The 26124-nt window shown below is 41.0% G+C and overlaps 1 protein-coding gene across 3 annotated transcripts in view; it reads left to right on the plus strand.

The window, feature by feature from the left end:
* Positions 1-26124, plus strand: part of RCL1 (RNA terminal phosphate cyclase-like 1) — a 69354-nt gene that overhangs the window by 19492 nt on the left and 23738 nt on the right. Inside the window, exons 2-5 of one of the 3 annotated variants that reach the window (XM_011988370.1) lie at positions 12943-13014; positions 16250-16425; positions 22224-22298; positions 23219-23343. In XM_011988370.1, the coding sequence (XP_011843760.1) occupies positions 12943-13014; positions 16250-16425; positions 22224-22298; positions 23219-23343 (448 nt within the window). The remainder of the gene's footprint in view (positions 1-12942; positions 13015-16249; positions 16426-22223; positions 22299-23218; positions 23344-26124) is intronic. The other 2 variants (XM_011988371.1, XM_011988373.1) reach the window with 2 other exon arrangements.

Here is a 26124-nt window from a genome sequence, read left to right on the forward strand (position 1 = left end):
GTGCCTCAACCTCCCAAGTACCTGGGATTACAGACGTGCACCACTACGCCCAGCTAATTTTTGTATTTTTGGTAAAGACGGGGTTTCACCATGTTGGCCAAGCTAGTCTCGAACTCCTGGCCTCAAGTGATCCTCAAGTGATATGCCTGCCTTGGCCTCCCAAGGTACTAGGGTTAACAGGCCTGAGCCACCGCATTCTGCCGCTTTTCGTATTTTTAAAAGTATTTTTTCTTTCAACTTTGTTTTTCATTTTTTAAAATAAATCTTTACTAAACCATACTGTATACTGAGAAAGTGTGTAACCAATAAATGTACAGTTTGATGAATTATTACTGTGGACATACCCATGTAGCTATTACCCATGAAAAAAAAACAGAGTATGCCAGCCTCCTCCCATGCTTGTGCCCAGCCACACCATTCCCTCCCACTGCCAAGGTAAGCATTAAATTTTTAACACCATGGATTGACCGGGCGCGGTGGCTCATGCCTGAAATCCCGGCACTTTGGGAGGCCGAGGCAGGTGGATCACCTGAGGTAGGGAGTTCAAGACCAGCCTGACCAACATGGGGAAACCCCGGCTGTACCAAAAATACGAAATAGCCGGGCGTGGTGGTGCATGCCTGTAATCCCAGCTACTAGGGAGGCTGAGGCAGGAGAATCACTTGAACCCTGGAGGTAGAGGTTGTAGTGAGCCGAGATCGTGCCACTGCACTCCAGCCTGGGCAACAAGAGCGAAATTCTGTCTTAAAAACAAAAAAACCCACCATGGATTAGGTTTCTAAAATATTAACTATAATTTTCGTAAATGGAATCATATAGTATGTAATTGTTTGTGTGCCTGGCCTCTTTAGCTCTGTGTTTGTGACAGATCTCCGTGTTGGAGTAGCAGTAGTTTGTTGACTTTCTTTACTACGTCATGTTATTCTGATTTTAATGTGCCACAATTTAGTTTTGATGAAAATTTGGCTTGTTTCCATTTTTAACTATTAAGAACAGTGAGGTCAAGAATATTCTTGTACAGTCTTTTGGGGTACATATATATGTATTTCTCTTGCCTGAATGCTGGGTCATAGGGTGTGCCTATGTTTAGTTTCCCCAAGTGGTTGTACAAAGTGGCTGTGAGTATATCTGAGGTCTTAGTTACTCTACATCCTATTCAGTGCTTGGTATTGCCAGTCTGTTTAATTTTAACCAATTTTGTAGGTGTGTTGTAGTCGTTCATTGTGGTTTTAATTTATATTCCCCTATGACTAATGAGATTAAGCACCCTTTCTTTTGCTTTCATTGTTTTTAATTATCACAAATAACTGTAGGTATTTAGTATTTATTGGGCACAGTGTGATATTTTGATACATGTCTACAATGTATAATGATAAAATCAGGGTAATTAGCATATCCATCACCTCAAACATTTCTTTGTGCTGAAAACATTCAAAATCTGTTCTAGCTATTTAAAAATATACACCAGCCTGGGCAACATAGCAGACCCCATCTCCGCAAAAATAAAAATAAAAAATTAGCCAGGTGTGGTGGTGCACACCTATAATCCCAGCTACTCAGTAGGCTGAGGTGGGAGGATCACTTGAGCCCAGGAGTTGGAGGTTTTCAGTGAATCATGATCACATCATTGCACTGGGCAATAGAGCAAAACCATGTTTCTTAAAAAATAAAGGAAAAAAAGAAAATATGTAATAAATTATTGTTAATTACAGTCACTCTATAGTGCTATAGAACATTAGAACTTATTTCTTCTATCTACCTGTACTTTTGTATTTGTTAACCAGCCTTTGCCTATCCTTCCTTCTCCCCTCCCTTTCCCTGCCTCTAGTAACCACTGTTCTATCCTCTACTTTCTATGGGATCACCTTTTTTGCTTTCACGAGATATGTGGTATTTATCTTTCCGTGTCTGGCTTATCTTACTTAACATAATGTCCTCCAAAAGCCTCTTCATGTTGCTGCCAGTGACAGAATTTCGTGTTGTTGTTGTTTTTTTTTTAATGGCTAAATAGTATTCCATTGTGTGTGTGTTTATGAATAGCGCTTCAATAAACCTAAGAGTGCAGATATCTCATTGACACTGATTTCTTTCCTTTCAGTATATACCTAGTAATGGGATTGCTGGATCATATGGTGGTTCTATTTTTAGTTTTTGAGGAATATCCATACTGTTTCCCATAATGGCTATACTAATTTACATTTCCACCAACAGTGTATGTAAGTTCCTTTTTTTGTATCCTTGCCATCATTTGTTATTTTTTGTCTTTTTGATAATTGCCATTCTAACTGGGGTGAGATGATATCCCATTGTGGCTTTGATTTACATTTCCCTGATAATTAGTGATGCTGAGCACTTTTTCATATACCTGTTGGCCATTTGTATGTGTTTTGAGGGATGTCTATTTGGCTGTTTTGCTGACTTTTAAAATTGGATTTGTATTTTTGTGTATGTGCTGTTGAGTTCCTTGTATATTCTGGTTATTAATCCCTTGTTGGATGGATAGTTTGTGTTTTTCTTTCATAGCTTCACTCCAATGGTTTCCTTTGCTCTGCAGAAGCTTTTTAGTTTGTTGTAATCCCTTTTGCTTTTGCCTAGTTTTTCTTTTGTTGCCTATGATTTTGAGGTCTTCTCCAGAAAATATTTGCCCAGAACAAACGTCCTATAATGTTTCCCTAATGTTTTCTTCTAGTAGTTTCATAGTATTGGATCTTACCTTTACGTCTTTATGTTCATTTTTTTTAATACGATGAGTGTAGGCATCTAGTTCCTTTCTTCTGCATATGGCTATAGTTTTCCCAGCACCATTATGTATATTTTTAAATTTTAGAAATAGAGACAAGGTTTCACTATATTGTGCAGGCTGGTCTCAATCTCCTGGGCTCAGATGATCCTCCTGCCTCAGGCTCCTAAAAGGCTGGGATTACAGGCTTTGTAGTATATTTCAGAGGCACATAGTGTAATGCCTCTTGCTTTGTTTTTTTTTTCTCAGAATTGCTTTGGCTGTTAAAGGTCTTTTGTGGCTCCATATGCATATTAGGATTTTTTTTTCTGTTTCCGTAAATAATGTCATTGGTATTTTGATAGGGATTGCATTGAATCTGTAGATAAAGATGGAATGTGTTTCCATTTTTTGTGTGTCCTCAATTTCTTTTTGACCAGAATTTTATAGTTTTCCTTTTAGAGAACTTTCACCTCCTTGGTTAAATTTATTTCTACGTATTTTATTTTATTTTTTTGGTTCTTGTAAGTGCAATTGCTTATTGATTTCTTTTTTCTGCGAATTCATTGTTAGTGTATAAAAATGTTACTGATTTTTGTGTATTGATTTTGTATCCTACAACTTTACTGAATTTGTTTATCAGTTCTAGGAGTTTATGACAGTATTTTAAGAGTTTTCTATGTATAAGATCATGTTGTCTGCAAACGGGAACAGTTTAACTTCCTCCTTCCCAATTTGGATGCTCTTTATTTCTTTGTCTTGCCTAATTGTTCTGGCTAGGATAGGACTTCCAGTACTATATTCAGTAGGAGTGGTGATAGTAGGCATCCTTGACTTGTTCCATATCTTAGAGGAAAAGCTTTAAAATTTCCCCCATTCAGTATGTTAGATGTGAGTTTGTCATATATGGCCTTTTTTGTGTTGAGGTGTGTTCTTTCTATACCTAACCTGTTAAGAGTTTTTGTCATGAGGGGGTTTTGAAATTAAAAATAAATTTTTTTAGAGGTAGAGTCTGACTTTGTTGCCCAGGCTGGAGTGCAGTGATACAATCATAGTTTACTGCAACCTTGAACTCCTGGGCTCAAGCAATCTTTCCAGCCTGGTCTCCCTACAGGTGTGTGCCACCTTGCCGGCTTTTGTATTTTTTGTAGAGATGGGGGTCTCGCTTTGTTCCCCAAGCTGGTCTCCAACTCCTGGGCACAAGCAATCCTCCTCCTTTGGCTTCCCCAAGTGTTGGGATTCTAGGCATGAGCCACAGTGCTTAGCCTCCTGTCCTTTTAAAAATTGTTTTCTGGTTGATTCGTATATCCTTTTTTTCTTCCTCTCTTATCATTGTAGTTCGATGGTTTTCTATAGTGACAAGGTTTGATTTTTTTTCTCTTTGTCCTTTGTGTATTTGTTCTACCAGTGAGTTTTATACTTTTGTGTATTTTCATGATAGTGGTTATCGTTTTTTCATTTCTAGATGTAGGACCTTTTTGAGCATTTCTTGTAAGACCTGGCTAATGGTAATGAATTTCCTCAGTTTTTGCTTGTCTGGGAAAGACCTCATTTCTGAAGGATAGCTTTTTTGGGTATAGTGTTCTTGGTTGACATTTTTTTTTTCCTTTCCGCATTTTGAATATATCATCTTATTCTCTCATGGTCTGTAATGTTTCTCTGGAGAAATCTGTTTTAAGTGTAATGGGGATTTCCTTGTATTAACTTGATGCTTTTTTCCCTTGCCTTTTTTAGGATTCTCTTATCTTTCGCTTTTGACGGTTTAACTATAATATGCCTTGGGAAGACCCTTTTGGGTTGAATCTATTTCGGAACCTTTGAGCTTCCTGGATCTGTGTGTTCATACCTCTTATCAGACTTGGGAGGTTTTCAGCTATTTCATTTGGCAGGCTTTCTGTGCTTCCTTTTTTCTCCTCCTTCTGGAACTTTCATAACATGAACATTTGTTTGCTTAATGATTTCCTGTAAGTCTTGTAGGTGTTCTCATTTCGTTTTCATTCTCATTTCTTATTTCTTTGAGTAGGTAATTTCAAAAGACTTATCTTCAAGTTAGAGATTTGTGTCTTATGCTTGATCATGTCTGCTATTTTAGTCCTATTATATTTATTTCATTCATTGAAGTCTTAAGCTGCAGGATTTCTGTGTATTTTTAAAAAATGATTTGTATCCCTTTGTTGATTTTTTTTTAACACATTGTAAATTTTAAAATTAACCCAGGAAGCATCAAATATGGCCCAGTGGGGTGGGATAGGGGTAGGTGGCTCCATCTTCATTTGGCACCATGCTGAAAGGTACAGTAGCCACTTGAAACTCGGCTTGAGGATGTTGGGCCACTGGTTTAGGGTGTCTGAGTGGTGACTTATCATCAGGGGAAAAGTGGAGTTTTTGCTACTTGCTGCTGGAGCAAGACACACTCCAGCCATTGTTCTAATTCCAAGATGGTGTAGCACAGGCCACAGGGAGCTGGGCACAGGGTTGACTCCTTCTCTGTGGGGAGCACAGCTATGCATACTCCAGGCAGCTTAGGCCTGTGAGGACTGTAGGATTCCTCAGTGGTGAGGTCTGTAAGTGTCCAAGGTGTTGATACAGATCGCTAGGCTCCTCTTTCTTACCTCCTTGCAGAAGGGAGTAGTCCTTTTGGTTCCCAGCTGATCCTGGTTGGGGATTGGGGTGATAGAAGCTTGGCATTTCCTTCTGCTCTCTATGTGGTCATCTCGAGTTTCTTTTATAAACTCTTCTGATGCACTCTGGCACCCTTCCTCAGTTATTTGTGTTATAGTCTAGTTGTTTATTTGTTGTTTTGGCTGTCTTTTTGAGGGATTTCTAGCCGGCCATCTTGATCTGAGCACCTTTTCTTTGATGTATCGGTCAGTTGGATATCCTCTTTTATGAAGTCTCCATTCAGATATTTTGCTTATTTTTCTGTCTTTTTCTTATTTAACTGTTGATTCATTGGTATAGTCTGGATATGTTAAAGGATTGCACATATCTGTGTCTTGTGTTTTGACACTTTCAGTGTAGTCTTTTGATAAATAATAGTTTATAGTTTTAATATTCAATTTATAAATCTTGTCTATCCTTTTACCATGAAAACATTCTCCGTGAACTTTAAAGCCTTCTGTTTTAAAATATAAACTCTTACATTTAACGAACTCATTTGCCATTCTTTTTAAAATAGAATTTTACTAAGGAATAGATACCAAATTTTATCAGGTGCTTTTCCTGGAATAATTAAGCCAGTTGAATTGTTTCCCCTGTTTATATAATATTATATTTAATTAATGTTGTAGTTTTCCTTGTGCTTTATCTGTAGCCCCTTTTTGGGATGCACCTTTCTTAATCACAGTAGTAATTTTTAAGAATAACATCATTTCTGAGATGTTATTTAAGATTTTTCATCTGTTCTCATTAAATGAGATTAGCTTGTAATTCAGATGGTTTTTAGTGATGTTCTTAACTATGCTACGATAGCCATCTTTACACACTCTTTTTTGTACTTTGGGTAAAATAATAATAATAATAATAATAATTATTATTATTATTATTTGAGATGGAGTCTTGCTGTGTTGCCCAGGCTGGAATGCAGTGGTGCGATCTCAGCTCACTGCAAGCTCCACCTCCCGGTTTCACGCCATTCTCCTGCCTCAGCCTCCCGAGTAGCTGGGACTACAGGTGCTCGCCACCACACCTGGCCAATTTTTTTGTATTTTTAGTAGAGACAGGGTTTCACCATGTTAACCAGGATGGTCTTGATCTCCTGACCTCGTAATCCGCCTGCCTTGGCCTCCCAAAGTGCTGGGATTACAGGCATGAGCCACTGTGCTTGGCCAGTAATTATTTTTTTTCTTTGAATGTTAGGGGGAAAAAACTTCCAGCGACTTAATCAGTGCCCTTTTCTGTTTATTATTTGAAAAAATTTCTTGTTTTCTTTTTAGGTCTTTTTGTGTCTTTTTCATTTATCTGGTTTGTCATTTTTTACATAGCTTCCTGTCTTAATTCCAAATATATTGGTAACTAATGGAGAATCATTTACCATAAAGCTCTTAATCTTTTTTATTAATTATATCTTTTTTATTTTATTGAGTCACATCTTATTTCCTTTTACAAATAAGTGGTTGATTTGTGTTGTATGTTCTCAATTAATTAGCTTGATTTGTTTTTTCACCTTTTTTTTTTTTTTTTGAGACAGGGTCTCGCTCTGTCATCCAGGCTGCAGTGCAGTGGCTCCGTTATGACTCACTTCAGCCTCAACCTCTTGGGATCAAGGGATCCTCCTGCCTCAGCTCTCCCCTGACCATGCCCCCCTGAGTAGCTAGGACTGGGACTATAGGTGTGTGCCACCATGCCTGGCTAATTTTTGTATTTTTTGTAGAGACAAGGTTTTGTCATGTTGCCCATGCTGGTCTCGAACACCTAGGCTCAAGTGATCTGCCCGCCTCAGCCTTCCAAAGTACTGGGATTACAGGTGTGTGCCACCACACCCAACTTTATATTTTATTTTCTTTTTCTCTTCTTTTGAGATTATCACTTTACTGTTTGGCTTGTAATTTTGTGTCATTTCTAAACTCTCAGTTCATTTTGCTCTTGCTTTTCATATATGTATTTATTTATTTATTTATTTTTTTGAGACAGAATTTGGCTTTTGTTGCCCGGGCTGGAGTGTAGTGGCATGATCTCAGCTCACTGCAACCTCTGCCTCCTGGGTTCAAGCTATTCTCCTGACTCAGCCTCCCAAGTAGCTGAGATTAGTTGCCTACCACCATGCCCAGCTAATTTTTGTATTTTTAGTAGAGACCGGGTTTCACCATGTTGACCAGGCTGGTCTTGAACTCCTGACCTGAGGTGATCCACCTGCCTCAGCCTCCCATAGTGCTGGGATTACAGGCGTGAGCCACCGCACCCAGGCCCAATGTCTAAGATTTTTAAAGTGATAAATTTTTCTTTGGTAGAGTCTCATATATTCTGATGAAATTTTTATTTCTATGTAAGATGTTTTATTATGTTCTGCAATTTTTTTTTCTTGACCTCAGTATAATTTAGGAAAGATATTTGGTTCTTTACATTAAAATTTTTTTATCACATTGTATATAATAATGCACATATAGAAATAAACATACATATTTCCAAGTGAGGAGATGTCTTAATTTATTCCGGGAATTGAGTATTTGTTTGTAATGTCTACCTCTTTGGATTTAATGAGGAAAGTAATGACTCCTAATTTTGCACATTAACAGTTCACTGTCTTGTCTTCTGGTTATTCCCTAAAAAAATTGAAATCGGGCCAGGCATAGTGGCTCATGCCTGTGATCCCAGCACTTTGGGAGGCCGAGGCGGGCAGATCACGAGATCAGGAGATCAAGACCATCCTGGCTAACACAGTGAAACCCCGTCTCTACTAAAAATACAAAACATTAGCTGGGCGTGTTGGCCGGCATCTGTAGTCCCAGCTACTCGGGAGGCTGAGGCAGGAGAATGGCGTGAACCCGGGAGGCGGAGCTTGCAGTGAGCCGAGATCATGCCACTGTACTCCAGCCTGGGCAACAGAGCAAGATTCCGTCTCAAAAAAAAAAAAAAAAAAAAAAAAAAAAAGCTTTCTTACAATACATAGTATTGTAAAGATCTGTCATAGGCCATTCAATGCAAACAGTTTTGTTGGCTATTTAAATCATGTTGCAGTACCTTTGTTTTTTTTAATTTAAATTTTATGTGTTTTAAGAAGTATGCACATGGCACAAAATTCAAAGGGAATAAAAAGGTTTGTAGAGCAGGATTCCTCAACCCCAGACAGGGCAGGATTGGTGGAATGGTTGAAGAATGGAACTGTTCCACCTCAGATCATCAGGCGTTAGAGTTTCATAAGGAGCCAGCAGCCTCGATCCCTCGCATGTGCAGTTCACAATAGGGTTCACAGTCCTATGAGGATCCAATGCCATCACTGATCTGATCTACGAAACTGGTTCCTGGTGCCAAAAGGTTGGAGACTGCAGGTTTAGAGAATCTTTGAAGCAAACAGTGTTACTAGTATGTTGTTGTTGTTGTTGTTTTCCCCAGGCTTTTTCTTTTTCATAAATAAGCAAATATATATACATATATGTACACTTGTTCTTTTTCCGCAGAAATGGTCACTGTCAGTGTACACTATCTGGTGATGGGACATTAAAAACACAGACTTTGCTCATGCCTGTATTCCCAGCACTCCCTTTTGGGAGGTTGAGGTGGGGTGGATCATGAGGTCAGGAGATCGAGACCAGCCTGGCCAACACGGTGAAACCCCGTCTCTACTAAAAATACAAAAATTAGCTGGGCATGGTGTCACACGCCTGTAGTCCCAGCTACTGGGGAGGCTGAGGCAGGATAATCACTTGAACCCGGGAGGCGGAGGTTGCAGTCAGCCAGGATCGCGCCACTGCACTCCAGCTTAGGCAACAGAGCTAGACTCCATCTCAAAAAAACAAAACAAAACAAAACACAGACTTTACCAACTTTACCACTACTCAATAGAACCATGTAATACAACTGCACTTGTGCCCACTAAATTTGTACAAATAAAAAAATGCATAAGACATAAAAGTAGTGCATAAGAGATTGTAAAATGAACATCTGTGTGACCCCCAACCACAAAAAGAAATATAAGTTTGCCAACATCTCTACATCTTTTAGCCATTCACAGCTCCTTGCCATGCCTTTTGTGGTAGCCACTGTCCTCACCATTATAGCATTGACTTTGATTCTCTTTATAGTTTTATAACCTAATTATGTATTCATAAACAGTGTAGTAAAATTGTGCTTGTTTTTGGATCTTTTCCCTGAACGCTTTTAGATACCTGAAATCTTGTAGCCCCAGGAGCAGTCTTGAAGAAGAGGAGTCAGCAGGGTCTGTGGGAGGTGAATGGGCAAGGAATTCTACACAGGTTGGCCTAGTGAAGTTTGGGGACTTTGATCTCACCATTATTAGGTGGACTTGAGATCTTTTCTTGTACCAGGTGATGGAGCCATATCTTCACAGTTGCCAGGGCTCCGGAACTAGCTCTGAGTCTACTTCTTTGAAGTCCTGCTTCTGCAGCACATGTTTGCCATGATCAGGGATGGTCCTGCCTGGAGTTCTCTTTATGCCCATTCTCTTTCTACTTTGGTTCTAGGGGGCATTTCTGGTTTTGTTTGTGTGTAAGAGCCCCTGTGGATTGCAAAAAACAAAATCTAAAAAGTAAAGTCATGGTTTCTTTTTTCTTTTCTAATTTGTAAAATCTATGGGGTTTAATCTTAGGCTTTATTTGTAGATGCTTGTTCCTCTATCCCATTTAGGCACTTAGAAAGTTTGAACAAATCAAGGGCTTTCCTGTTTTCTGCAGAGCACCTTAGATTTTCTATAAACCTAAGTAGAAAGTGGCATTGTGGTAGAGATTGTGCCTGATTTGTAAAGAATGTTAAAAAGATCATAGGAATAATTTCTAATTGAATTTCATCGTTCAGATACTTTCAAACTCCTGTGATGCTACTTACATCACAACCTATTACACATACACATATGTGTAAAACAGACTAAAGTTTCATAAACAGCATCCTTAGTATATACAGTTGTTCCAATGTAGTTTATTCTGTTGTATTTTTATTTTTTAAAAAATGTTGATTAGGGATCCATTAAATTAACTATAAGGTCCTTCAAGAGATCAGTGCCTATAGTTGAAGGTGCCATGATTTTCTAGAGGAAGAGATTGACTGCAAGGAATTAAACTGAACAGAGGCAAACTAGTGTCATGGTGTGGCTGAGTGTGGAACCTTTAGGTTCTGTGCAGTGGCATCCGCCTGTAATCCCAGCGTTTGTGAGACCAAAGTAGGAGGATCACTTGAGGCCAGGAGTTTGAAACCAACCTGGGTAACATAGTGAGATCCTATTTCTTCAAAAAAAAAAAAAAAAAAGAGAGAGAGAGAGAGCATGGACTTTGGAGAAGGACAGACTTGGGCTCAAATCCTGGTTTTGCCACTTGCTGGTCATATGATCAGGGCAGTCTGTTTGGCATTCTTGGGTCTCAGTGTCATTTGACTAGGGCAATCTAGTTGGCATTCTTGGATCCTAGCCTTCTGTAAAATTAAAATGGCATCTTAATCCATTTTGTGTTGCTATAACAATGTCACAGGCACAGACTGGGTAATTTATAAAAGAAAAGAAATTTATCACAGTCTGGAAGCCAGGAAATCCAATATCAAGGTGCTAGTATCTGGCAAGGGCCTTCTTGCCACAGCTTCCCATGGCAGAAAGTGGAAGAGCAAGAGAGGGACAGCGAGTGTGACTGAGAGAGCTAGACTCATTCCCCCGCACCCCCCCCCCGCCAGAGATGGGCATCTCACTATGTTGTCCAGGCTGGCTTTCAACTCCTGGTCACAAGCAATCCTCCCACCTCAGCCTCCTGAGTGACCGGGACTATAGATACTGCACCCCTAGCAGGACTCATTTTTATAACAGCCCACTCTCGTGATATAATAATAAGTCCACTCCTGTGATAATGGCATTCCTCTATTCATGAGGCCAGAACCCTTGCGGCTTAATCACCCTTTAATGTCCCATCTCTTAATATAGTCATAATGATAGTTCAGTTTCAACATGAATTTTGGAGGGAATATTCAAACCATAGCAAATAGGAATGACACTCCGTGCCTCAGGGATCTGAGGATTAAATGAAAGAATATCTAGTGTAAAGTAAGCATGCAACACACAGCAGCTTTGTTAACCATTGTTATTTGTTTCAGGATTTAATGGAGTTTCTCTGATTTCTAGCCCAATGCCCTTTGTACAAATTGCAGAATCCATTATGACAAGAGTTATGGGACAGTGTTAAGTAACAGACTAGGTGGATGGGAATTGCTTGGTTGATCCACTCACCCTTTGGGATCTGTTTAGGTGACTGCTGGACTGTGTGTCCATAAACTCTGCTGGTTTATTACAGGAGTGAGAATTGTCTAAAAGTGTCAGGCAGTGACAATGTCTTCAGTGGCAGAAGAGTTGGTCTTTCTGTCCTTGTTCATGGGCAGGAAGTTAAAACTAAGGGGTGTGTTTGTGTGTAAGATTAGCTCAGGGGAAGGAAGGCTAGAGGAGTCTTCACTTCTCCTCCCATAATCTTACATTTAATATCTATTCTCTTCCTTTCCCTTTCTTTTTTCCTCACCCCCTCTCTTTCTCTTTTAAAGAATGACGAGCTTTTGCCCAGGCTTGGTGGCTCATGACTGTAATCTCAGCACTTTGGGAGGCTGAGGTGGGAGAATTGTTTGAGGCCAGGAGTTCAAGACCAGCCTGGTCAATATAATGAGACCCCATCTCTACAAATATAAGAAATTAGCCAGGAGTGGTGGTGCACACCTGTGGTCCCAGCTACTTGGGAGGCTGAGGCAGGAGGATCCTTTGAGGCCAGGAGTTCCAGGTTACAGTGAGCCGTGATCATGCCACTACACTCCAGTTTGGGCAACAAACCCTGTCTCTTAAAAATAAACTTTTAATATAAAATTAAATTTATATAAAATCCAATCATTAAGATAAAAACATTTACTAACATTTCACCTTTTTTCTTCGAGTCTTTTCTCATGCACTAAAAAAAAGATGGCAGTAATACTGTACATTCAAACGCTCTTTTAATAAAATAAAAAACTGAACTGGTTAGATAGTTATAAATCAGTAAGATGGTAGAGGAAGGGAAAAGAGAGGGACACTTTGCTGAAAGGCAGAGATAGTGATCTCTTACTGTCTCTGAGACTGAAGGGTGGTCCTCAATTTAATCTTTCCTTCCAGGTATTCTGGAGCAGGGAAGAATCTGACTTTAAAATTGTTCCCTACCTTCTACTGTTACCCCGTTATTTGACATGCCCTCCTGAGTTCAGAAGAATAGGTCTCAAGGGTTTTATGCTGCCGATATTAATATCCCATTAGATTGCTGGTAGAGCTGCTATCTTGTGTGTGTGTGTGTGTGTGTGTGTGTGTGTGTGTGTGTGCAGTGCGAAAGCTGAATTGTTTCTAAATTCTACTAAACATGTATGTACCAGTCAGTGCTTTTCAACTGCCTGAGGTTCCTCAACCCGTGAACCTACCCAGTCCTTTAGGAAAGCCTAGGTGTGATGCAGGAAGTAACCTGCCATCTGCCATAGTACCTGAATCAGGCATGTGCTCTGGAAATGTTGACCTGGCATGAGGCCAGTCTGTCTTCTCTTTTCTTCACAGATTTTTTTTCTCTTCACAGATTTCGAAGCCAGCTTCATAAGGCTGTTGGATAAAATAACAAATGGTTCTCGAATTGAAATAAACCAAACAGGTAAGCTCCTTTTAGATTCCTAAAAGCACCTCCGTGCACTAAAGCATTCCTGTTTCTCCCTCTTTTTTTCTTTTCTTTTTTTTTTTTTCCAGTCAGTCTCTGCTTATCCATCTCACTCTTTTTAATGGTATAAATATTATGTTTAAAACTTCACTAATCACTTTGTATTATATAAATCACCATTAAATTAGAATTTTGGTGGGACTTATATGAGGAACTCACCGTATAACTTTGGAGTTATATGAGGAAGCTGTGAATGTAGATCATAATAAAAGCATATCATTCTAGATCATTAAAAAAAATACCGTGTTCCTATGGAAAGACCCAGTTACCTCTCTATGATATGATTTTCCAAAGATGTACATGAGTCTCCCAATTTGAAGGGCATACATTTGATTTAAGGAAGTTAGAAGACAGAAAATTTCAGATCCATAAGCAAGTCCCTCCTCTTTTTTTAGCAATAAATATTTTATACATAATGTTTACATGAAACTTTCTGAAGTCCATTTATTATATTATCACATTAAATTATTTCAACCAACTCTATGAGGTAGTTTATGGGCTGAATTCTATTTATTTTAAAATTTTGTTTGTTAAAATAAGTTCACACGAGTATATGCAAAAGATGTGAAAATACCTTCACTTCTTTCCTCTTCCATTCCGCTCTCCAGGGGTAGCCACTGTCACAGCATTTGCTTACATGGACATTTGCATAATGCAGATCATCAACAGCATCATTCTCTTCATATTGTTCTTCAGCCAGCTTTTTTTTTTTTTTTTTGCTAGTACAAATGTCTCAGAGAACTTGCCCTGCCAGCACATGCAGGTTTTCCTCAATATTTCTGTATAGTATTCCATTGTATGGATGCATGATAATTTATTTAACTACTCCCCACTGATAAACATTTAGGTTGTTTCTAGCTTTTAGTTTTTCTATTAGAAACTTGTGTCTACACTGTATGGAAAACCGTGGCAAACATCCTTTGGCTGACTCTATTAACTCTGTACCTTTCCACACACATTCCACAAATCTCTGATCTTTTCCCTATCTTGGCTCTCTTAAGGCAAGCTCAGGTTCATATTTGGTCCTGGACCACGTGAGATATTCTGATCTATAGCTGCATTCAGCCATATCTTATAGAGAACAGGTTTTGGGAATGAGATGCTCACATGTCTTTTGCCAGCTATGAGTCCCTTAATTTCCTCTAGCTTGTTTGCTTTGAAATTGCTGGAGGCTTTTTCAGTAACTTTTTTGGTGATCTGGAAGACAGATATTTCTATTCTTTTTTTGTGTGTGTGTGAGGTGGAGTCTTGCTCTGTCACCTAGGCTAGAGTGCAGTGGTGCGATCTTGGCACACTGCAACTTCTGCCTCCCAGGTTCTAGCAATTCTCCTGCCTCAGCCTCCCTAGTAGCTGGAATTACAGGTGCCTGCCACCATGCCTGGCTAATTTTTTTTTGGTGTGTGTGTATTTTTTAGTAGAGACAGGGTTTCACCGCTTTGGTCAGGCTGGTCTCAAACCCCTGATGTCAGGTGATCCATCCACCTCAGCCTTCCAAAGTGCTGGGATTACAGGCATGAGCCACAGCACCCGGCCCAATTCTCTTCCTTTCTAGTCATATCTGCAATGTAGATTGAGGAGTAAGACATTTACGTGATTCTGCTCCCACTACATGTCCTTTTAATTTTCCCCATCAGAGTAGTAAAAGCCTTCATTTTGATAATCTGGCCAGTTTCTCATTTGGTTAATTTGTATAAATAAACATACAGATTTGAAGGATTTAGTGAATATATAGTCTTTTTTTTTTGGTTTTTTGATCTAAAGAATGGTTTTGTGACCCTTACAACTATTTCAAATAACGGACCCAGAATCCATTTGAGAAGTGTTCATTACTTTGATAAGAATATGGTCCTGTTTGTGATTGTTTGGATTATAGTAAAGCCTAAATTTATTTTATGAAAGTCCCAAGAACTTTTTCCCATTTGAGTGACTGAACATGCCTCCTTCCTCTAATGTTAAATATATTTTTGGTAAATTGTGCCAGAGGGCATTGCAAAATATTTTGTGCAGCAGAAATACCCTGTTCCACCATTTATGTCCTCCTAGATCATTTACAGTTTTTTACATTGATATGTAAATCTGGTAAGAAGCTTTTTAGATAGCCAGGCATGGTGGTTGATGCCTGTAATCCCAGCACTTTGGGAAGCTGAGATGGGCGTAAGAAGCTTTTTGGATAGCCAGGCACGGTGATTCATGTGTGTAATCTCAGCACTTTGGGAAGCTGAGCCTAGGAGTTCAAGACTAGCCTGGGCAACATAGTGAGACCCTTTCTCAAAAAAAAAAAAAAAAAGATTAGCTGAGCGTGGTGGCATGTGCCTAGGGTCCCAGCACTTTGGGAGGCTGAGGTGGGAGGATCACTTGAGCCCAAGAGTTCAAGACCATCCTGGGCAACGTAGTGAGACCCTTTCTCTTAAAAAAAAAAAAAAGAAAGAAAGAAAAGAAAAAAGAATTAGCTGGGCATGGTCCCAGCTACTCTGGAGGCTGAGGTGGGAGGATTGCTTGGGCTCTGGAAGTCGAGCTGCAGCAAGCTGTGATCATGCCACTGCACTCCAGCTTAGGGGATAGAGCAAGACCCTGTCTCAAAACAAAGCTTTTTGAATGATATGATTTTGTGAAAAGTGAATAAAGATAGTAGTTTCCACTAAAGCCATAACATATTAGGCATTTCCATGTATCAATATTAAATTAAATGAGCTACTATTAATGGCGTTGAATGCCATAGAGTACTTGCCTTTTCTTGGCATCATGTTTGGTGAATGAAGTGTATGAGAAATCTCATTTCAGCAGCCCTGGAGGGTGCTGGTTGCTGGTGTGATGATTTAAGCACATCATTTGTAATTCCCCTCTGTGGTCAGCCTAGTGTGCTGTTGGGAGACTAGGGTGCTTATTAGGATCACTCTTCTATGCCCTGCCATGACTTTGGCAACTCAGATGGCTTAGGGAGGGGCTTAATTTATTACTGATTATTAAATTACATTCACAGTTTATTATTGTTACAGGGGCTTGACAGTAGTGAGTCAGCTTTTGGAGTGAAGTGTGGGCTCTTAGCAATGGCATTTCAGGCACTCTTGGATGCCCTTGTCAGACTTTCCCCTTGGAACTCACTGCCTTCATTACCTTTGTGACATTTTAGTTTTTTTCGTGCTGAATGTGGCTCTTTTTCTTCTGGTTTAAGGAACAACCTTATATTATCAGCCTGGCCTCCTGTATGGTGGATCTGTGGAACATGACTGTAGCGTCCTTCGTGGCATTGGCTATTACCTGGAGAGTCTTCTTTGCTTGGCTCCATTTATGAAGCACCCGTTAAAAATAGTTCTACGAGGAGTGACCAATGATCAGGTTGACCCTTCAGTGAGTATTGAGAACAAACCGTGGTGTGGTTTTTGTTTTGTCTCTTGTCACAACCCGACTTGTGAGACAAAAGTTCCTCATAAAGCAGTTTTATTTCAAATGTATATTCCTTTTGTTATTTACCTTGAGATTTAGAGGTTAATCACTCCAGGATGCAGATGAACCAAAACTTAGGGTCATCAAATTCAGGACTGTTGTTAACAGTTACCAAGGCACCTTTTGTTTTTATCTAAGAACCTTCAAAACAGTTGCTCGCAGTCATAGTTGACATGAACTATAGTTCTGTTGGCTGTAGTATGTCAGAGTGGAGTTTTTGTAAGGTCCTGTGGTAGCTGAGGCTAGAGGGCAGCCTATCAAATTTTGGGCAGGGGATCATAGTTCCTTGGCATTGCTACAGCCTGATCTTGACTTACCCAGGCTTCAATCATAAACTCAAGGGCTTTTGTTTTCTGAGAAGAGTTTGCAGATAGAAAAAGGGCATAAAGTCAGGAAAGGAATGTGTGAGATTTGGTAGTTTGTGGGTGTCAGCAAGCTTTTCATTTTTATTTTATTTTTTTCACCAAGAGCCATGCCAGAGCAAGCTTTTTATTAAACATGCTAATTTTTCTGCAGATATGGAGAGAATGGTTTAATATCAAGCAAAACTTTTTATTATGATCACAACTGTCTTCGTGCCATTCTAGGATGGTGTGTGTGTGTGTGTGTGTATATATGTCAGAGAGATACAGAGAGATTAGAGAAGTCTAGAGAAGTCCTGTCCAGGCCTTCCTCTCTTGTAGGGAGGGGTGGATTCCCTGCTTTTGGATGCTCTGCTGTCAGAGAAGATACCTTAAAACTGATGGCCATGATGCAAAGTCCAGACAGAGGTAGTATGCTTGTCTTTACCATTACAGGCCAAGACCAATGAATGGGTAGCTTCTGAGGCAGAATGTGAATTATGTAGCTTTTCTACTCAGGGAGGACCAATGAGGTGATGCTGTGAGCCCCAAAGTAGGGACTGCTGGTATTCACCAAGATACCTACTAGGGTATAAACGTTGTTAATATGTTCTTAGGCAATAAAAACTTATTCTTCAATTCTTGGAAATTTAGCTGCATAAACTCTTTTTCCTGGGATACTGAGTATAGTACAAAATCTGGAATTCTTAAGCTGTAAAGGAATGTTGCGTAAACTCTTTAGAATATTTAATTGTTTTTTTTTTTTTTTTGCATTTTCTAGAAGACTATAGGAAATAAGTTCTTTGCATAAAAGAATGAGAAGAGGTATAAATACCTTTAGGTTGGAAGAGGGGAAGGTGCCTCAAACAGTGGGAAAAGGCCCTGAAGTATACAGCAGTGTGTGTATCAGTTTTGTACTTTTTTTCTACACTTGCTAATTATCTTAAAAGCTTTTCTCACTGGCAATATTTAAAAAATTTTATATGCTAACATTGACAAAAGATCAGTTGATGAATTTCTCAGAAGTGGTACCCAAAAATCTGTTTTCTTATGCTGTAGGAGTATCTGCTTTTGCCAGCTGCATGACTAAAATGACCTTGGTTGGTATCTGACTCCAGGCCAGAGTAAAGTAAATATACCTAATCCTGAATAAAGAGTGACTTTTTCAGCTCATTCCATGGCTCCTTCATTTCTAGCTTCTTCTTTTCTGTGTGGTTTCCTCATTAGTTCATGTCTGCATCTACTCTGCATACAAGGATGAAATGAATGATTCAGTCCTTAACAAACTCCTAGTCTCTTGGGGTGGACAGCTGGGAACTCATTTAGGGAGATTACAAGGATGAATACCCTTGGGCTCTGATAGAGGTAGAAGCAAAGTGCTTAGTGTCAGAAAGGGTTTCTTGAGGAGGGAAAATCAGAGTCAGCCTGGGTTTTAGGAAGATAATTCTGGAGATTGAGTGAAAGATGAATGGAGAGGTGATAGACTAGCTTGGGCATTATGGAGATGGAAGGAGAAAGGAAGGAGCAGATAGGACAACTAATTGGAGGTGGAATGAGAGGAAGGGGCCATAGATGACTTCACAATTTCTGTCCTGGTTGCCATAAAGGATCATGATCATAAAGATCATTCCCATTTGACAAAGGGAAGAGGAAAATTGCAGTAGGATAATGGGTGATGCTTTTTATTGTGGTCCTGTTCCCTGGGATGTTGGCAGCCTGACCATATAAGGATTTCCAGTTGGCAGTTAGAAATTATTGTCTGGAGCCTCGGAGACAGGTCATCAGAATCTTACCTGCTGATACTTAAGCCTCTAGGAATATGAGATTGATTAGGCTGAGGCTGAACACTGGTGTGGGTTTGGCTGAATTCATCTTTCACGTGTTTTTCCTTTGACATGTACAGTGTGGCAGTGGTGGCGGTGGTGGTGGTGGTTGTTGGTGGTGTGTGTATGTATCTGAATTGATTGTTCATGTTTGAAACTCCAGATTTTACATTATAATAGGGCAGTGTGACAATACTGAATGGTGGTTCCTCCATGACAGCCATCAGTTGGAGGTGAGTAGCAGCTGCCTTTTTTGGATAAAGTGTGAGCTTTCAGCTGGACACAGGTCACAGCCGACCTCATCATTCATTTAAGCTTCCTCTCTGCCCTCTATGGGCATTAGAGTTTCTGCCCCATGGTCCAAGGGACTGAGAATGGAAGAAGGAGAAATGAATGTTTAAGGTGTGAGTGGGAGAAGAGGAGCTAGAGATGGAGTGACTGTGAAGATAGAAGTATTTGGAGAAGCCAAGCAGGAATCAAGTTCTAAGAAGTCAGGGATAATCCACAGAATCACTCTTTGCCGGAGTTGAGTCAGATTCAGCAGTGAGACATTTTTATTGACCTTTGAGAGAACAATATCATTGGAGTATAAGGACAGGAACAGACTGAGGAACGAGTAGGAACTAGAGCTATTGGAAAGTTAGGAGATTCTTCCAGAAGTTCTTAAGAGCTGAGGTTGGGAGTTTTTTTAGGCTAGGGGAAGTTTGAACTTGCTTGTAGGCTGAGGAGAAGCTGTAATGGAAAAGAAAAGAATTCAAAGAGCGGAGAGTCCTTGCCGAAGTCCAGAGGGGATAAGGATTGAAAACAGAGGTGATGGAATGAGCCTTATGAAGAGGAAGAAGACATTTTTTCCTTAGAGGCAAGAGAATAGAAAGTGGGGAGAAATTTTAAAGAGAAGAAAAGTTTTAGGAGGTCTCCTGACTCTTAGTGGTGTGGCACCAGAGCTCCCGGTAATTATTTATTGGTGCCAACAAGCTGCTCCAATGGTGGGTGAAGATTCCATTCTTTTCCAGTTCCCTCTTAGAGAAGAAAAAGAAGTACAATAATGTCTACCGTGTACTGGGCATTATTCTAGGTGTACATATGTATGTATGTGTATATCCATATTTCTTTAATTCTTCTACCAACCCAGTGAGGCGGGTGTTTCAGACAAGGTAACTGGAGAGCAGTTTTCTCCCCCGCCCTCCCCCCTTTTTTTAAGCATAGATTGATTACATTTTTACCTTTTGATTGATTGACTGCACTGTAATATTAATGCCTTTGCCATGAGCTGCCACTTAGGTGAGATCTTTGCCTTTTCTCTCTGACCTCAGAGTGGACCAATCAGTTTCCCTTAAGCAGAACTTGCAGGCCACCATCACTCTGCTAAAACTAGAATGTGCAAAGCTGCAGGAGACTGTAGAGTGTTCAGTCCCGCCTCTCATTTTACACAGGAGGAAACTGAGGCCCAGGAGACAGGGAAGTGTCTAGGGTCTCACAGCCAGTGAGAGGCAGAGTAGGTCCCAAGCCCTTATCTGCTTTTCCTGCTCTTGTCCCACTGCACCAAGTTGCTTGTCCTCCATGTCAGATGGAGAGTGATAAGGGGACAGGACTACACCTGGAGTTACCCTTGGGCTTCTGGCTGAACTAAGTAAATTTGGCTTCACCTTTTGTGACTCAAGGTATAGGAAGGATGAGCCAGAAGAAAGGCTGTGTTTTTTCACCTTTTTTTCTCCTCAGGAGAGCCGGTGGCTGGCCAGAGTAACTGCAGCATTGCATCTCCTGCTTTTTCAGAATCTGACTTGGCCTTCTCCCCAGCTGCCCTTAAGCCTCAGCTGTATTCTTCTTTATCTGGCAATGTTAAATGCATATATTAAGTTTTTGAGTGTGCTTAGCTTTATTTTTTTATTTTTAGAGACAGGGTCTCACTGTGTCTCCCAGGCTGGAGTGCAGTGGCATGATCATAGCTCACTGAAGTCTTAAAGTCCTGGGCTCAAGTGATCCTCCCACCAGCCTCTCAAGTAGCTAGGGCCACAGGTGTGCACCACGCCCAGCTAATTTTTTTAGTAGAGATGAGGTCTCACTATGTTGCTCAGGCTGTAGCTTTAATATTTAAAATTAGCTAATCTTTAATGGTTTTCCTAGTTTCCCTTGCCCCACCTGATTCATTCTAAGCATGTTCTTAGGCCTCACAGGTCATTCCTACGTCTGGTAATTTTCTGATATCACAATATTTAGTTGTGGCTTCTTAGCCTGTTAGAGTTGGTTGCAACTTGGAGATAGCTGGGCTTGAGCCCCTTGCCTTAGAGATAAGGAAATTCAGATAGTTGTGATTTTCTTGTCTGAGGCAACATAGCTAATTAGAAGCAGAGCAGGAACCAGGACTAGGGCTTTTCCTATGCCTTCTGTGTGGTGCCCACCCTCACACGTCCAGCTGACAGGTCCAAGAAGGGAACAAGTAATGGAGTAATTTTCTTTCCCATGTAGCAGTTGAGGCAGCATTTGCCGACTCGTTAGATAACTACATGATTTGATTGTCATCTTTATACCCTTATCAGGAATCTGCAAATGGATCAGAAAGACCCCAGACTTCCTAGGAGCTCTGAATGCAGGAGGAGATAACAGTAACACGTGGCAAAGTTTTGCCATTAACTGTGGATGTTGTAATTGTAGTTTTGAGTTTGTGCTGCTTCCTGTAGTTTGAGGCTATCATCACCCCCACTCCCGAACTCCCATGTAAAACCATCACCTTCCCTTTAGCTGCCTGTGTGGTGCTCATCATTGGCATTCTTAGGTGAGCTGCTGAATAGTTCATTTGGTTTGCTTTGACTCGGAATGCTACCAGCTCTAAACATTAAATAACCATACTGGACAAATGTTAATGAAAATATTATTTTCTTCTGTAGCGTTTATATCTATAAGAAAGAGTAGGGTTCTCCAGGCTGGGCGTGGTGGCTCACACCTGTAATCCCAGCACTTTGGGAGGTTGAGGTGGGTAGATCACAAGGTCAAGAGACCAAGACCATCCTGGCCAACATGGTGAAACCCTGTCTCTACTAAAAATACAAAAATTAGCTGGGTGTGGTGGCATGCACCTGTAGTCCCAGCTACTCGGGAGGCTGAGCAGGAGAATTGCTTGAACCCGGGAGGCAGAGGTTGCAGTGAGCCGAGATCACACTGCTGCATTCCAGCCTGGTGACAGAGAAAAAAAAAAAAAAAAAAAAAAAAAAAAAAAAAATGAGTAGGGGTCTCCATCCATTTGTTTTCTACAACAGTCCAGTCTCTCCATGCATTTTGTATTATGCCTCCGATGCTCATGATGACTGTAAGGTAGGTCTCCATGTCATAAATGAGGGAAGTGCAGCTCAGAGAAGCCCAGTGGCCTGTGAAATCAGTGTTCCTTAGGCAGAGCCAGCCCACTCGCTCAGTTGTATGCCATCATCCTTTCTGTTTACCACACTGCATCATCTACCTGGTTGCTAAGCCTCACTTGTTTTTTTGACTCTTCTATTCTGCCGAAGGTTTAATTAAACTTTTCTTTTCTGAAATAATTTCATAGGTTGATGTTCTTAAGGCGACAGCACTCCCTTTGTTGAAACAATTTGGGATTGATGGTGAATCATTTGAACTGAAGGTAAGAATGTTTGAACTGTTGACCATACGTTCCTGTGGAGAACATTTTCCCACTGACTCATTGGAAGAGCTGTGTGACTCAGTGTATGTGTGTCACATTTGAGGTCACCAGTTATCAGAAGACTCACAGGGCTCATGAAGTAAACGCTACAGACTTGGAACTGCAAGAGACCCTTTAGTAATAACAATTGTAGCTGACAGGCTGACAGTTCTGTTGCACTTACTTTGCGATAGGGGCTGTTCTAAGCAGTTTACAAAGACTAACTCCTTTTCCCCTCGCAACAGCTCTGCCCATGTCCCTCAGCTAGCAAGCAGTGGAGAATAGATTTGGGCCATATTGGCTTTCTGATCTAAATGATCTGGACATAATTTATGTTCAGGGGCTCCCAGCCTGGATGTCCCTGAGAATTTTCAGTATTTCCAAAATCTAGTAGAAGTAGTTTAAGCATCTGTATATTGTTGAATTATATCAGTCCAATGAGGTAAACCATTTAGCATCTCTGCCTTTTACATTCATGTTTTAAACGGGGGAAATGACTTCATTTTTATTTAATAATGTTTTGGCAGATCAGTTATTTGCATGGGAGGAGAAAAAGGGGTTTCTGATTATTAAGAAATGGGCTCCGATGATGGACTAGGTCAGCTCCATATTTTAAGGATAAAGAAGTGACCTGTTCAGGGTTAAAGAGGTGAGTGGCACAGCCACTTGGGTAATGGACTTGGACTTTGACACACGCTGAGCGTGTACTCTCTAGGAGCCAACATAAGGTGCTGTTGGTCTTGAAGGGAATGACAGATTGAATATGGAAGAGCTATGCCTTGTAAGGAAGCATCTGCTGGTGTAAACCTTCCTGGGCAGGGTGTCAGGGTAATCCATTGCTTTGCTGCATCCTCGCCTCATCTTTCTCACTCTCTGTGTAGATTGTGCGACGGGGAATGCCTCCTGGAGGAGGAGGCGAAGTGGTTTTCTCATGTCCTGTAAGGAAGGTCTTGAAGCCCATTCAACTCACAGATCCAGGAAAAATCAAACGTATTAGAGGAATGGCGTATCCTTTCCATTTATTTGGGTTTCCTTTTTTTTTTCTTGCCTCACTAAGATAAGAATGACTAACAGCTTTACTTCTTCCCGATGTTATTTACATTTTAAACTACAACTTTGAAAAGTCTTAACAGTGAAATCATAATTGCTGGCTGAGTTAGGATGTTCTGTTATCTGCCTCACCATGACTAGATTGATTGAGTCATTCTTTTTTTTTTTAAATTTTCCAGTTAACATTTAGTCTCTGATGTATGTGATCCTCTCTCAAGTGCTTTGGTTTGGGGACCATGAATATACTGCAGTTCCTCCCTCAGAAGAGGTCATCATTCGGTGAAGGAGCCAAATATGAAAACACACTGTTCTGATATAACATGCAAAATGATGTGTGCAGTGGGGTGGGGGCCTGGAGTAGACAGTGGTCAATTTTGTCTGGAGGACCTAGGGAGGCGGGAGTAATCATAATGAACAATACCTACTATTAAGTACTTACTCTGCGGTAGTCCCTTTGCATGCTTTTAAGCCTCAGATTGACTCTTGAGTTCACTTACATCCTTTTTTGCAGATGGGGAAACTGAGACTTCAAAAGCTTAAGGAATTTGTTAATAACGTCACACTGCAGAGCTAGGATTTGAACCTTGTCTGTGTGACTCTGAAGTACAGGCATTTAATTTTTACTTTTTCCCATAGAAAGGAGCCTTGAAGAACAGAGGATTGCAAAGTAGAGTGAGAAAGGAGGAGTGCTTCAGGTAGAAAAATGGGCCTGAGCAGAGATGGCAGCGCACAGTGGTTCTAGCGAATGGCAAGTAATGAAGTGTGACTGGATTTCAGGTTGGTCTATGGCATTTGATGGTAGAATGGGGCATGAAGACAGGCAGGAGCCAGTGAAGAGCTGAAGGTGGCTGTAATCAGATACTGTGCAGAATGCAAAGAAAGGATGGTGGAACCCTGTGAGGCCACCAAACCTTGAAAGCAAGAGTTAAGTAAGGAGGGAAGTAAGAGTGGGGAAGAGGATACACAAAATATAGCTTCCTGGAAGCTCAGGTCAGCACCTTAAAAGGCCCTGACGAGTTAGCATTGGGGTGGGGGAAAAGCTGAGGGACTCAGCAGCAGGCTGCCACTGATACCCTGGGGAAGAGTGCTGGATCTCGATCCTGAGGGACTAATTCTGGGTTGTGGAGTGAAGGGGAGGGAAACGGCGGCTTGTGGGGACCACTGTTTACAGAATCTTGACAGGAAAGAGAAGGAGAAGGAAGGATGAGGTGGTAACTTGATGACGCGCGAGTGGGGGAGACTCCCTTTTACAAAAAGATTGGTAAGGATTTGAGTGTTTTTGTAGGTTGTTAATGCCGATGAAGCAAAGTAATGAGCTGATTAAAAGCCCAGGTGCTGGAGTCAGAAAGACGCGGGTGCTGATGCTGACTGTGCCACTCACCAATGGAAACATTTTGGCCCTAAGCCTTGGTTGCCTATATATCTTGGTCCTGTTATAACTGCTGTGTGGGACTCTCATGAAGGTAAAGTGAAATTATAGTTGCACAGTAGCAGGCACTGGTGTGTAAGTAGCTTTGGGTAAATGGTTGCTACTCTTCTTTTTATTCTTACTTGAGAGGGGACGGATTCTAGGCCACAGGCATATGGTAAGAGTGGCTCCAGGTAGAGCTGTGTGGAGGTGAGGTGAGTGGAAGGGAGTTGGGGTGAGTTTTTCAGTTGTTACTGAGTTAGGATGGGATTGAGGGTAAGGGGATGGGCAGGGTAGGATAAGAGAGTGTGACAAGGATGGTAAAGATGTGCCTTCACAGTGGGGCATCATAACTGAAGATAAGAAAAAGGCTGTAGAACAGCACGAAGGTCCTGGCCGAAGGTGAAATGTTAACACAGTGCCAGCTGCATGGCCATGTGGCTATGTCCAGTGGCAATTGGCAGCCTAGAGGGAGGAGTAGAGAACGTGGGAGGACCCATTTCATCCAAGGATGGATGCAGGTTGGCAAGGTGGGTGGGTCCTACAGGGGAACAGTTGGAGAGTGGGTGCTGGAGCATCGGGAAGTCCATTCCTCACTGAGGATCGTCACAGGGGCTCACCAGCCTGGAGAAAGCAGGTCAAGGGACAAGAAACTTTTAACAGGTTTAAAGATCAGGTCTAGTGGAAATAGATACATGTCCTGTGTAGGACAAGAGATTGTGTTCAGGGAGTTTTGTTTTGGGATTTCAGATATTAAAAGTGGTAAAATTCTAGGTGCTGACAGGATCTGGATGGGGACAGCTGTTGGAGGCCATAGAGCAAGATGGGCTGTGGGATGACTTTCCTGGCGGGGGTGTGACAAGGAGGGGTAGACCAGAAGGCCTGCTTCTCAGGGCTGGAGTGGATGCTTAAGGTCAGGTTTTGTATTTCTCAGGAGGTTTGGGGATGGTCTTACTTGGAGGAAGAGAGGTGTAGCGTGGACTTTGTTTTCAGAGGCCTCAGATAGCTTGAACAGTAAGTGGTGAAGGGCAGGGAGTAGGGTGGGCTGCAGAGTCATGGGCAGAGAGAGTGCTAGTTAAGATAGAAGCTCAAACTTGGGTTGCTGCCTGACGTTCTTTTTAAGGATTATCAAAAGCACAGGAATACATAATAACAAAGCCTTCCTGGATTATGGTCTGTTCTTTGCATGGCTGTCCCCTAACCCATGTAAGTGTCAAGCCTTGTGTGTACCAGGAGAGAATGGGCAAAAGGAGAAATGTTCCTTTCCTAGGAGCCCCGAGGTTGATGTATAGTTAAATTGCCCAGGCAACTTTCTAAGGTGATGTTCAA

This window comes from Mandrillus leucophaeus, unplaced genomic scaffold (assembly GCF_000951045.1).
Source record: "Mandrillus leucophaeus isolate KB7577 unplaced genomic scaffold, Mleu.le_1.0 Scaffold329, whole genome shotgun sequence".
Classification (NCBI taxonomy): domain Eukaryota; kingdom Metazoa; phylum Chordata; class Mammalia; order Primates; family Cercopithecidae; genus Mandrillus; species Mandrillus leucophaeus.